Consider the following 13735-nt stretch of genomic DNA (forward strand, 5'->3'; position numbering starts at 1 on the left):
TATATATATACACATATGTATTTATATATATTCATATATATTTATATCCATATATATGTATTTATATATATTCATATATATTTATATACATTTATATGTATTTATATATATATACATATACATTTATCTATATATATTTATAGATATAAATATATATATATATGTATATAAATTAAAACTCTGATGAACCAGATTCTACAAAAACATTAGATTTAAAATTTTATAGGTTTTCATCATCATTTGATGTATTTGCACTCATTGTGTCTACTTTTAATGTTCATTTTAAATGTGTGGTTTCCTTTCTTGTTCACATATATACATTTTATTTTTAGCTTTGCTTTAAAGTTCTTGTTTTGTGATTTGTACATTTGTGAGTTAAAATAAAGTTGAACTGAAAGTCGTCTCTTTTTTAAACATGTTTGAGGGAAATATTCCTGAGATCCAATAGTTTTGTGTCTTTTTATGATTTTCAGCTGAGTTAACGGTCATTAAAGTGAAAACAGGATTTCATGATGAAGCTGGCACCGTTTTTTTTTTTTTTTAGTCTTCAACGCTCTGTTGGTCTCACTGATCCTCTCCTCCGGAGAGGAGGAAGCTGGGAGGCTCATCTTCCCAGCTCCAGCTCAGCTGGTCACTCACAGAGGCTGTTCCAAGACTCCAGCTGCGCGTAATCATGAAGGTCCGACCCGCGCAGACAGGCGGACAGAGACGGGTCTGCGACAAACGGTGGAAGCGATTTTAAAAAACATTTTACGTGTAAAAAAATAATAATCATTTTTAAATCGCTTCAGCAATTTTTTAAAACATTTTTTGTATAAAAACAAAATATTATTTTATTAAAAAATCGCTTCCAGCGTCCGTCCTACACTGTCCAGTCCGCCTGACTGCCGGGTGGGATCGGGATTCAGCCTTCATGATTACGCGCGGCCGGGGTCTGGCAACGGCCATCTGCGAGTCCCCATCTCCAGCTTCACAGTGACCTGCGGAGCTCTGAGCACACAAGGCTGGTATCCGGAACCCGAGCCTCCGAGTCGGCACATCGAAGGATCTTCCGCAGTGACCAGCTGAACTTGGAGCCGGGGAGATGAAGCCCTGCCCGGCCTGGCGCTCGGAGGCTCCGGAGGGAGGATCGGGGTACACCAGCAGAGCTCCATCCAGCTTGCTCTGAATTATGTTGTCGGCCACCAAGCACAAAAAATGCCAGCACATCAACATTAGACCAAGATGTTGTCAGTATTGTTTTTAAAATCTTTAAAATAAGTCCAGCCGCTGCTCCAGTCCGAGAAATTGCAAATGGCGGATTATTGTTTTGAAACGTTTCTGAAGGATCCAGTGACTCCGCCCCCGACTCCGCCCCCGACCAACCAGTGACCGACAGTGTACTGACATCACGTTTTTGTACCTCTTCGTACCGGTTAGAACCACAGAGCCAAGGGTACTGAAAATAGTAACAGGTGCTAAGTACCGGTACTAATGGAAAAGCCTCAAAACCGGGCCAAGTAGGGTCGAGTCGGCCCGTACCGGTACTAATGGAAAAGGGGCATATGTGGCCCTGTGAAGGACTGGAGACCAGTGAGACCTGCAGGATGCAACGTGTCACACTGTGACTATTGGACAGGGGCATCAGTGGCACCAGTGACCCCCATGACCCATAAAAGAAGAAGCAGATAAAGATAATGGATGGGATGCAGTAGAAGGAGAAAATAAATGTGTTAGAAAGATTTATCCTCTTCCTCACCTTCTGAAAACTCCCTCCACTCCAGTGATGCCCATACCATCCACAATGTCTCTGGAGAGCCTGAAGGGGACAGTCTCAGGGGTGGGGAGGATCTTACCCTGCTCAAAAGCCACCCCTGAGACAAACAGTAAGACAAGTTTACAAACAGAAAGTTTACAATAATAAAATTTTATTGGGTTTGAATGAATTAAATAAATGAGAATACCTAAATCAATGTGCACTAGTTCAGCGGTCTGTTCATCGATCAGGATGTTATGGATGTGTCTGTCGCCCAGACCAACAATGTAGCCAACTGTAGGAGAAAACCAGGAAACATAATCACAACCAAGATAACCTGGTGAGAACATATGAAGGAGCACTGTTATGGATGTACCTATGGAGGAGGTGGCCACACTGCGAGTGTAGGCTAACCGCTTCTCCATCCACACTGCAGGATCCAGGAACCGCTCCATGCAGAAGTACCTAAAGACCGGCTTGAACCTCCTACAAACCTCACTGTAGGCCTCCAGCTTCTCATCAAACGCCAGCCTCTGAGACTCCTGCAGTGACACCAAAATTAAAAAAGATGTTCAGCTGTAATGACTGGATGAAGAATGAAGAAGAGCTTATCAGTTAGGAAGAAAAATAAAAATACAGTACAATAGTCCTTCGCCACTTCGCGGTTTGACTTTCGCAGACTCGCTCTTTCGTGGTTTTTCAATGATTGTCAACTTTAATATTACTCAAGTGATTGGAACGGTACAAGATAAAAAGTTAACGGGGAAAAAAAAAACTTTGGACAGGTGCTACCATTTTGCAGTTTTCTTTCAATAAGTCTACAATGTATCGCCAGACAAAAGAACTACATTACCCAGAAGCCAACAGTGCTTCCGGTTGCTGTTTTCTGCTGAAATGGAGATAAAGTTTTGCAACACAAATTTACATTATCTATTAAGCCACAGAACTGGCAGGAAAGTAGCAAAGAATCCTGAAGCTCCCTGAAGCCAAATTATCTAGGCACACATCAACCTGAACGGGGCAGTGGGCTTCATGCTGCAGGGAAGGTCTGCAGAATCGGAACCGAGCTGCTGTTCTGAAGAGCTAGTGAGTAAAATTTTGCAGTACTGTGCAATACATATATGTATGTTGTTAAAATTACGTAGGTTTAAGAGTTTAGAATATTGCAAGAGTGTGGGAAGGGTTTATAAAGCCTTAATATATATATCTTATTCTTCTTTAGGCCTTTCCCTCTTCAGGGGTCTCCACAGTGAGTCATCCTTCTCCATCTCACTCTGTCCTCTGCATCCTGTGTCCTCACTCCAACTACCTCCATGTCCTCTCTAACTGCATCCATATATCTTCTCTTTGCCCTGGCAGTTGATTTCTAAAATCCTTCTACCAGTATACCCACTGTCCCTCCTCTGGACATGTCCTAACCATCTCGGTCTGGTCTCTCTAACTTTATCTCCCAGTTGTTCAACCTGTGCTGTACCTCTGATGATATCATTCCTAATTTTATCCATCCTTGTCACTCCTAAGGAGAACCTCAACATCTTCATTTCTGCAACTTCCAGTTCTTTCTCCTGTCTTTTTGTCAATGTCTCTGTCTTCAGACCATACAATATAGCTGGTCTCACCACTGTCTTGTAAACTTTTCCTTTGACCTTTGTTGACACCCTTTTGTCACAAATCACTCCTGAAACTTTTCTCCATCCACTCCATCCTGCCTGGACTCTCTTCTTCACCTCTTTACCACACTCCCCATTTTCCTGGACAGTGGACCCCAAGTACTTGAAGTCCTGCACCTTTGTGACCTCTGCTCCTTGTAGCCTCACTGTTCCACCGGCCTCATTCACACACATGTACTCTGTCTGGCTACAGCTGACTATCATTCCTCTTCTTTCAAGTGCATATCTCCACCTCTCCAAGTTCTCGTCCACCTGTTCCCTGTTGTCACCACAGATCACAATGTCATCTGCAAACATCATAGTCCATGGGGATGCCTGCCTGACCTCATCTGTTAGTCAGTCCATCACCAGAGCAAACAAGAAGGGGCTCAGAGCTGATCCTTGATGCATTCCCACCTCCAACTTGAAGCTATCTGTCACTCCTACAGAACATCTCACACTGTCCTGATGTCCTCATACATGTCCTGTACCAGTCTAATATACTTCTCTGCCACTCCAGATTTCCTCATGCAATACCACACCTCCTCCCTCAGCACTCTGTCATTTTTCTAAATCCACAAAGACACAATGAAGTTCTTTCTGACCCTCTCTTATTTCTCCATCAACATCTTCAAAGCAAAGATGGCATCTGTGATGCTCTTTCTTGCCATGGAACCAGGGCTTAATTTGCAACCTGCATTTTGGTGTATTTTAACGTATTGTTAAACATCTTTGTTTACCTACATTTGTAAACATCTAATTAAATTTATTAAAAACAGGGCTCTCTTGTAAATGAGTCCTCGAGGATCAATGAGACCAACAACTTGTAGAAATAAAGGTTGAATTGAAATGACTATTTTAGAGAGCAAGAAGAAAAGGCTGTGGATAGAGCAGCTCCGATTCTGTCAACCCCCCCCCCCCCCCCCAGCAACTCTTCGCCCCTAAAAGTCCAAAGTCATTGCCCTTTTTTATTTTGATTATTTATTAAAAATACAACAAGAGGAGACGTTGCCCAGTCTGTGGAGTGGATGTTCCACAGCACGCGCACCACGCTCCTGCCCAACAGAGACTCATATCGCATGTCCCGCAGGGAGCGTCTTCATCCACCTTCAGCTGTGTGTACATGTCTATGTGCAGGAGTTCCAAGACATCAGAAGCTGTGCGCGCTCTGGAGAGCTGTCTGGAGACGCTGTCTGGAGACGCTCCTGTGCGTAATACATGCACTGCCTGCAGGGCGCACAGCTGAAACATGAAGACGCTGCCTGCTGGACATGCGGTCCACGTCTCTGCTGGGCAGGAGCAGCTGCATGAAGCTGACACCCCACTGTCAGCTTCATGCAGCTGGCAGGAGTATGTGTGCGAGTTGGTGCGCGTAGTGCGGCTGGAACATCCACTCAAAAGACTGGGCAACGTCTCCGGTCGTTGTATTTTTAATAAATAATCAAAATAAAACGATGACTTTGGACTTTTAGGGGCGGAGATTTGCCGGATCCAAGGAAACAGTTGCCGGAACACAGTCGGTCAGAAAGAGGGAGTTCCCGGATCTTGTTCCGGCAGGATCCGGCAGAAATTAACCACTGCATGAAACCATACTGCTGCTCACAGTCACCTTTTGTCTAAATCTTGCTTCCACAACTCTCTCCCAGACCTTCATTGTGTGACTCATTAACTTAATTCCCCTGTAGTTGCTACAACTCTGTACATCTTGTAAATGAGTCCTCGAGGCTCAATGGGATTTACCTGCCTAAATAAAGGTTGAATTAATTGAATGAACATCACACTTGTTCTTAGAAATGGGCACCACCACACTTCTCCATTCCTCAGACATTTTCTCACCTTAAAATATGCCATTGAATATTTGAATCTAAAAACTGTAGTGGACTAGGCCCATGTCAAAAACTAAGTCTAAGGTCAAAACTCTTGACCTTTAGAACCTTGTGGGACAGGGACTGTCATTTCATTGATTTGAACTCAGAAATACAGGTTCACCCATCCTGAGACTTTCTTTCTTGAAGATTCAAGTGAAAAGAACACTCTTTTTATTATCATTACTATTTTTCAAATGTTGATAATCAAAGTGTCTTAGTTCAAACCATTTTAGATGTGGCAGTGAACTAATCAATTTTATTAACTGTGTAATGATTTTTATTCTCATGTCAAAGCTGTTACAGAGTAATTATGCCTTTTCTGATTTCTGCTTTTGAATGAGCAAGTGTAAGTTGGTCCAAGGTTGGAATAAAGCGCCAAAACAAAACTCTCTCTGTCTGTGAGAACATTTCTGATCTATTTCATAACAATTCTCGCTGTCTCTAACCTCTTACGTCACAAAACACACCCCGTCTGGTCGTTTCTGACCAATGAACAAATCCCAAAAGTGAACCGGGAAAGAGCTCTTTAAAATGTCAGTACTTCCTGGTCTACTCGGGTCTTGGTTCTGTTGAAGTTCTGATGGAGTGCTGTTGGAGTTCTGCTGGATACACAGTCCAACCAGTTCTGTGAGAGACGGGATGATCCTGACAACAGAGCTCTTCCGAGTTCCATGGGATTATAACATTTTCCACTGAGGTGAATATGTGTCGAACAGAGCCTCGCCATTACTTCGGACGAGTAACAGCATCCTACTGAGACGCTGAAAGGGTGCGTTAAACGGAATCTCACCTGAGACATCTCCAGGTAAAGGAGCCGATTTCATCACCTAAGTGTACTGTAAGGAAAAGCTGAAGAAAGCCGGAGAGTGTCGATTCTGGTGAACACATTTCACCCCTCACACACCATCTTACTCCCTCTAAACTTCTTTCCATCTTTAAACTTTTCTATCAAGTAGAAATTCTTCCAGATATTTTAGAAATGTCTGTGTAAAATGCTCACCCACATTCATGTGGGTAAAAGATCATAATTGTACAGTTTTCATAAATGTCTGTGGTGAAGCAACGGAAAAATCATGGCCGTATGATTTTTCCTGATTGATTGCTTATGTTGTTATTTTCATAATTTGCCAAATTAATGTAAATGTTTGATGTTAAATTTTGATTCTGTAAATAAATGACCGCATTCATTTTGATGGGTCAAATATAAATGACGTCTCACGTTTGCATTTCCTTAAATTCAATGCACGTTTTATTCAGTCCAGAAAAATGAGGAATCCGTGTTAAATGATGAATATATCTGAGCATCTGTTCATCTACAAACCTCACTGCCATCTCTCCAAGACATTTCTAAACTTGGGTTGTCATCAGGTCCTACTGCCTTCCCCTTCTTCATTCTTTTCAGAGCCCTCTGGACTTCACCCTCATTAATCTTTCCCACTTCCTGGCCCACAGTTTCTATGACCTCTAATCTTCTTTCTCTTTCATTCTCATCATTCATTAGATCCTCAAAGTACTCCTTCCATCTTCCCATCACACTCTCCTCACTTGTTAGAACAATTCCTATCTTTAACAAGCCTAACTTGCTGCACATACTTTCCAGCCTGGTCCCTTTGTCTCATCAATCGTTACAAGTACTTCTCGCCCTCTTTAATGTCCAGCCTATCACACACCCCATCATATGCCTTCTGTTTAGCATTTGCCACCTCCTTCTTTGCTCTACGTCCCATCTCCTTATATTCCTGTCTCGTCTCTTCAGTCCTCTCACTGTCATATTTCTTCTTGGCTAACCTCTTTCTTTGAATAGTTTCCTGCACTTCACTATTCCACCACCAGGTTACATTATCATCCATTCTCTGTCCAGAAAACACACCAAGTACCTACCTACCTGTCTCCTGCGACAACCTTACAGTCCCCAATTTCCCTCAGGTTTCCTCTTCTACACAGAATGTAATCGACCTGCGTACTCCTTCCTCCACTCTTATAGGTCACTCTTTGTTCCTCCCTCTTTTGGAAATTATCATCCAAATTATCATTTTGAATACAGACAAAGCTGAGGTTTTAATTTTTGGACCTGAGCATCTTAGGAATACATATTTCAGTCTTTCACCCTCCTTGGATGGCATTAATATGGCTTCCAGTTTTAATGTTAAAAATCTTGGTGTTATTTTTGATCAGGACATGTCTTTTAACCCCCACATTAAAAATGTTACTAGAATCGCCTTCTTCCATCTTCTTATTATCGATAAAATTAGAAACATCTTATTTAAAAATGATGCAGAAAAACTGGTTCATGCATTTGTCACGTCTAGACTGGACTATTGCAATGGTTTGTTATCTGGGTGTCTAAATACTTTTTTTAAAAGTCCAGTTAATCCTAAATGCTGCTGCCAGAGTATTAACTGGAGTTAGTAGGAAAGATCATATCTCTCCAGTTTTAGCTTCTCTCCATTGGCTCCGTGTCAAATCCACAATTGAATTCAAAATCCTACTTCTAAACTACAAAGATCTCAACAACCTAGCTCCATCTTATATTCGAGATCTTGTTGTTCTATATTTTCCTAACAAAGCAATTCACTCTCAGGCTGCCGGCTTACTTGCGGTTCCTAGAGTTTCCAAAAGCAGAATGTGAGGATCTTTTAGTTATCAGGCTCCTCTCTTGTGGAACCAACTTCCAGTTTCTGTCCATGAGGCTGACACATTGTCCAGTTATAAGACTGGGCTTAAGACTTTCCTTTTTGATAAATCCTATAGTTAGGGTTGGTTTGTTATACTGCCTTAAACTGAATAGTTTTCAATTGACACTATTTCTATCTTAACATGTGATTCTAAACCTGCCATTGTGTATCTATTCCTCTCAAACCCAGCCGGTCGAAGCAGATGGCCGCTTGTCCTGAGTCTGGTTCTGCTAAAGGTTTCTTCTTCATGAGGGAGTTTTTCCTTCCCACTGTCGTTTTCATGCTTGCTCAAGATGACAGTTCTGTGATGGAGTTAAATTCAAAGCAGTCTGCTCCTCAGATAAATAATGTTAAACTATTATTTTTATATATGAATGTTTCTGTTCAGTGCCTTGAGATGACTTCTGTTGTGACTTGGCGCTATATAAATAAAATGAATTGAAATGGGTGTTGACTACAGCCATTTCCATTCTCTTGGCAAAATCCATTACCATCTGTCCTTCCTGGTCTGTCCTACTCATCACTTCCTCATCTCCTCTGTTTCCTTCACCAACGTGCCCAGTCAGGTCTGCTCCGATCATCACGCTCTCCTGCCTGGGAATGTTTTATATCACTTCATCCAGATCCTTCCAAAATGTATCTTTCTCCTCCACATCACATCCAACCTGTGGAGCATAACCACTGATAACATTTAGCATCAGACCTTCTACTTCTAGCTTCAGGCACATCACCCTATCTGATCCTCTTTTCACCTCTACTACATTATTTGCCAACTCCTCCTTCAGGACCACCCCTACTCCATTTCTCTTTCTATCCACACCATGGTAAAACAGTTTGAACCCTACTTCAATGCTGCGAGCCTTGCTGCCCTTCCACTTGGGTCTTTTGGACACATAAAACATCTACCTTCTTTCTCTGCATCATGTCAGCCAGCTCTACCTTTACCTGTCATTATCCCCACATTTAGAGTTGCAACCTTCAGTCCTACATTCTTCACTTTCCTCTTCTCCCTCTGCCTCCTGACACATTCCCCTCCTCGTGGTCTTCGACTAACAGTAGCACAATTTCTGCCAGCACCCTGTTTGTCAACAGCACCGGTGGCTGTCATTGTTAACCCGGGCCTCGACCAATCTAGTATGGTTTCACGTTGATGAACTCGCACTATGGTTTTAGCAAAAGTGTTTTACATCAGATGCCATTCCTGACACAACCCTCACCATTTACGTGGGCTTGGGACCAGCACAAGAGATACACTGGCTTGTGCTCCCTAGTAGCTGGTTTAAGCTTAGTATATATATATATATACTAAAATAAATATAGCGTTCCTACCTCGTGGTTTTTCACCTATCACGGGGGTGTTTGAAATGTAACCCCCGCGATAATCGAGGGACATCTGTATTAGTGTATATAAAATTTTTTAAAGTTCTGTCAATCACAAAACAAAGATTCCTGTTTACATCTTCGGCATGCAAGGCAGCGGGCAATACGTATTCTTTAGAGGGAAGCTTCTACTTTCTTAGCAAATGGTTCAGGTTCATATGTATTTACCAGCATATTTTTTAAACAGCATATTACGCACACAGTTTTTTTTTATATACCATCATTTTCTTGCGGCAAGCCATGCCGGTCCAGTCCTGTGGTCTGAAGCGTTTGTGGGCTCCTTTGTTAGGATCCACCAAGAACTCCCCAATGGGCACCGTGCCAGAGCACCACTCCAACACCCCACTGCGCTGCGAGAACGGTACCACCTGATATTCAAGGATGAAAGGTCAACATAAGAGAAGGTCTGATGTCGTATTTCAGGACAAAAATAACAGCTAGCAAGCACAAACAATAAAAAAGACTTATTCCTGACTTGAGCTTTCTTTCTGGAAATCAGTGGTCACCTTGTATCTTCTGATGTTGAGCTTCCTCTTCCGAGTATCAGTGTTTCGTTGCAGCAGCATGGAGCACATGCTGAAGACCTGCTGCATCACTGCGTCCTGCCGCAGGTCGTCCTGACCCTGTTACCAAAGACACGGGAGAAAATCACCAAGGAGCGCAAATGGTCCACAGTTCGCACTAACAATGTGTTTATTCTCTTTATTTTGCTCCTGCAAAGATCTTTACGACTTTTTACATGTTGTACCCAACATTTAAAACCCTGTGACACTCAGAAATACTGTCCTAATTCTGAACCTCTTAATTGTGTGAGTGCTGAGTCTCAAAAGAGTTTTCCTGTTAATAGTTTTTTGGACTGTACCTACTTCAGTATCCTTTCAGTTGTTTAAATTATTCATGCGTCAAAACATTCAGCTCGTTCAAGACATTACGGTTATGACTTTTGGTTAACATAACTTAATTCTTAAATATTTAACTTTGTTTTGTAATTATTTTCCTTGAAATGTATAGAAAACTTCAATTCCTTATAAAAACTTGTAGGTATTTCAAATCTACTTTAAGAAACTTGCTTAATCCTTAGCTTTTAGCTACCATTTGGCTAATTTTGGCCTTTAGCTAGTGAGAGAGTGAATGGTTGTTTGTCTCGTTTGTCTCTATACGTGTCCCTGTGATGAACTGGAGACCTGTCCAGGGTGTCCCCCGCTTCTCGCACAGTGATAGCTGGACATGGGCACTAGCGACCCGATAAGGAAGAAGCAGGTAAAGATAATGGATGGATGGATTATCATTAACCATCTATGTATCTCCAATTGTTTCAAAGAGATGAAAACAGTCGATTTAAACGGATGAACAATAATGAACACTTGACCCAACAATAGTCAGTGTTGGTTGTTTCATGGGTGGAAGACTGAAAAATGTGGAAAACACTGCAGGATGATGATGACATCTTTTGGTTTCTTAAAAACATTAAGATACTGTTCATCTGCTGTAAATAGCTCTTTACACTAGAGTCTGACTGATATATCAGTAGGGGCCGATATTTTAGGCCGATATAGGCATTAGGGGACATATCTGTGATATAAAAATACTGTAGTGTATTTTGTTGAACAAAGCTTGGTAAGTTTATTTTAAGTGATCAGTAAAATAAAAAATAAACAATAATTTATTTTCAATCCTCCAACCCGCTTGTCATTAGCTGTGTGCCTCTCAAATTAGTGAGCTAATGTTTAGATAAGCTAGCATAGACTACTGCCTTGTAAAACGTTATCCAGAACAATAAATCGAACATAGTGATAAAATAGCGGTAACGTTGGATGGATGTTTATTTTAGGGTTAATTGCAAATGTCTCTGGGTTTTGTTCACGAGTGAGGGAAGAATGGAGTGTGAAATTAGCAGATGAACTGGTGCAGTATTTGCAGTATTGTGGACTCTGTACTGATCTGTCTTGGTGAAGAGGGAGCTGAGCTGTAAGGCAAAGCTCTCTGTTTACCGTTCAGTCTACGTTCCTACCTTCACCTATGGTCACGAGCTCTGGGTAGTGACTGAAAGAATGAGATCGTAGATACAGGCAGTTGAAATGAGTTTCCTCTGCAGAGTAGCTGGACTCTCCCTTAAAGATAGGGTGAGAAGTTCAGTTATCGGAAAGAGACTTGGAGTAGAACCGCTGCTCCTCCACATTGAGAGGAGTCAGATGAGGTGGTTCGAGCATCTGGTAAGGATGCCCCCTGGGTGCCTCCCTAGGGAGGTGCTTCGTGCATGTCTGACTGGGAGGAGACCCTGGGGAAGACCCAGGACACGCTGGAGAGACTACCTCTCCCAGAAGAGCTTGAAGAGGTGTCTGTGGAAAGAGATGTCTGGGCCTCCCTGCTCAAGCTGCTGCCCCCCCGCGACCCGACTTCAGAACAAGTGGAAGATAATGAATGGATAGATGGATGGATTGCAAATAAAATAAAAAGTTTCTGTTGACTCTGGCAATCAACACTGAAGTGACTTTTATGTTTCTGTAACATAAACACACTTTCACACACTTGTGCACACACACACACACACGCACACACACACACACACACACACACACACACACACACACATCTTCCTCTGCTGTTTCATAATCGGTGTGTTCATTACGCAGGTGTAAAAACGTGTTTGTCCCGGTGTAAAACCAGGATTAATTATTTTAAGCAGACAAACCAGATGGAAAATAACTGAAGCATCATGTGAGCAGCTTCACCTCAGAGATGGTTAAAGTTTAATCTCACTGACGCTCAGCTTCATGTTGGGACAGGGTTAAAAATACAAATAAGTGCGTGCTAGTACTGTGCACTCTAATGCACTTATTAAGTATAAACAAGTATATTTGGAACATTTCTTCACACAACGAAGGCTCACTTTGACCAGCTGTCTCCTGCTCGTTCCGTCAGAGCCGGAGCAGTCGATGATCTTGGGCAGGTTGATTCCTCCGACGAGCCGATAGTGAGGCAGGAAGGACCTGACAGTCACCAGGTTGTCGTAGCAACCAGACGGATCCACCTGGTTATAACATGATAAATTGAAATAAATACAAAACAAAAACGTATGCTGGAGAAATGCAAAAAAAATTAATATGAAAAACTAGAGAAAATGTTTCCTGATGCATGCTCAATAATCCAGGTAGAAAAATTTAAAAAAGTTAAATCTGGTCCTCTGGACATTCAAAAAACAAAACAAAACAAACAAAAACATTTAGAAACGTTTCCTCTTTCATCCGAGAGACTTCTTCAGTCTGAGGTGCTGTATTCAGCTCAGTCTCTTAAATAGCACCTTCTCAGAGTGGATCAACCAGTTTTGCTGCTGACAACCAAAACCAGCTGATCACATGCTCAAGAAGGACCATCAGCCTAACAATGGATCATTAGCACACTGATGGCTGTTTACTGTTCACAGAGGGCTGAGTGATACTAGCAATCACAGCATTGTAAGAGGGGGACAGTTGAACCCGGAGGCCTCCACCCCTGTTTAATGATGGACGATTTCTTTTCACAAAGATGGCCTCCTTTACTCCTCTCTCAAACCATCGTTCCTCTCTGTCCAGGATGTGAACATCTTCATCCCTGAAAGAGTGACAGCTGGCCTGGAGATGAGTGTAGACCGCAGAGTCCTGGCCTGATGATGTTGATCTTCTGTGCTGGGCCATCCTTTTGGCCAGTGGCTGTTTAGTTTCCCCGATGTAAGACTGATCACCCTCCTGACACTGAACAGCATACACAACATTACTCTGTTTGTGCCGGGGGACTGGATCTTTGGGATGAACCAGTCTTTGCCGTAATGTATTTTGGGGTTTAAAAGCCACTGGGACGTTATGTTTAGAAAATAAACGTCTCAGTTTCTCTGATACTCCCTCAACATATGGAATGACCACTGGTCTGGGTCTGGGTTCCTCCTTTTCACCTGATGGCTGACTGGAGTCCTGTTTGGGTTTCTTCTCTGCTTTCAGGAAGACCCAGTTAGGATATCCACATTGCTCTAGAGCCTGTCTTGTTTGGGATTTCTCCTTCTGCCTGGCTCCTGAGCTAGTGGGGACGCTGTCTGCTCTGTGATACAGAGTCCTGATGACTCCTAACTTGTGCTCCAATGGGTGATGGGAGTCAAACTGCAAATACTGGTCTGTGTGGGTGGGTTTGCGGTACACCTCGGTTTGCAAATGTCCTCTATCAGAGACTGAGACCTCACAGTCCAAGAAAGCCAACTTGCCATTTTTTATATCTTCTCGTGTGAACTTGATGTATTTATCCACAGAGTTGATGTGGTCAGTAAAATGTTGGACTTCCTGAGATTTAATTTTAACCCAGGTGTCGTCAACATACCTGAACCAATGACTTGGTGGTGTCCCTGAAAAGGACGTCAAGGCTCTCTTTTCTACCTCCTCCATGTACAGGTTGGCAACAATA

At 42.4% G+C, this 13735-nt stretch overlaps 1 protein-coding gene across 1 annotated transcript in view; it reads right to left on the reverse strand.

Annotated features, from left to right (window-relative positions):
- atm (ATM serine/threonine kinase) overlaps window positions 1-13735 on the reverse strand; it is a 71793-nt gene that overhangs the window by 6916 nt on the left and 51142 nt on the right. The window contains exons 53-58 of the mRNA XM_037678502.1: window positions 12198-12338; window positions 9814-9930; window positions 9526-9675; window positions 2112-2277; window positions 1944-2030; window positions 1739-1853 (exon numbers count right to left, since the gene is read on the reverse strand). Coding sequence (XP_037534430.1) covers window positions 1739-1853; window positions 1944-2030; window positions 2112-2277; window positions 9526-9675; window positions 9814-9930; window positions 12198-12338 — 776 coding nt within the window. The remainder of the gene's footprint in view (window positions 1-1738; window positions 1854-1943; window positions 2031-2111; window positions 2278-9525; window positions 9676-9813; window positions 9931-12197; window positions 12339-13735) is intronic.

Source organism: Nematolebias whitei, chromosome 6 (assembly GCF_014905685.2).
Source record: "Nematolebias whitei isolate Nwh7 chromosome 6, NemWhi1, whole genome shotgun sequence".
Lineage (NCBI taxonomy): Eukaryota > Metazoa > Chordata > Actinopteri > Cyprinodontiformes > Rivulidae > Nematolebias > Nematolebias whitei.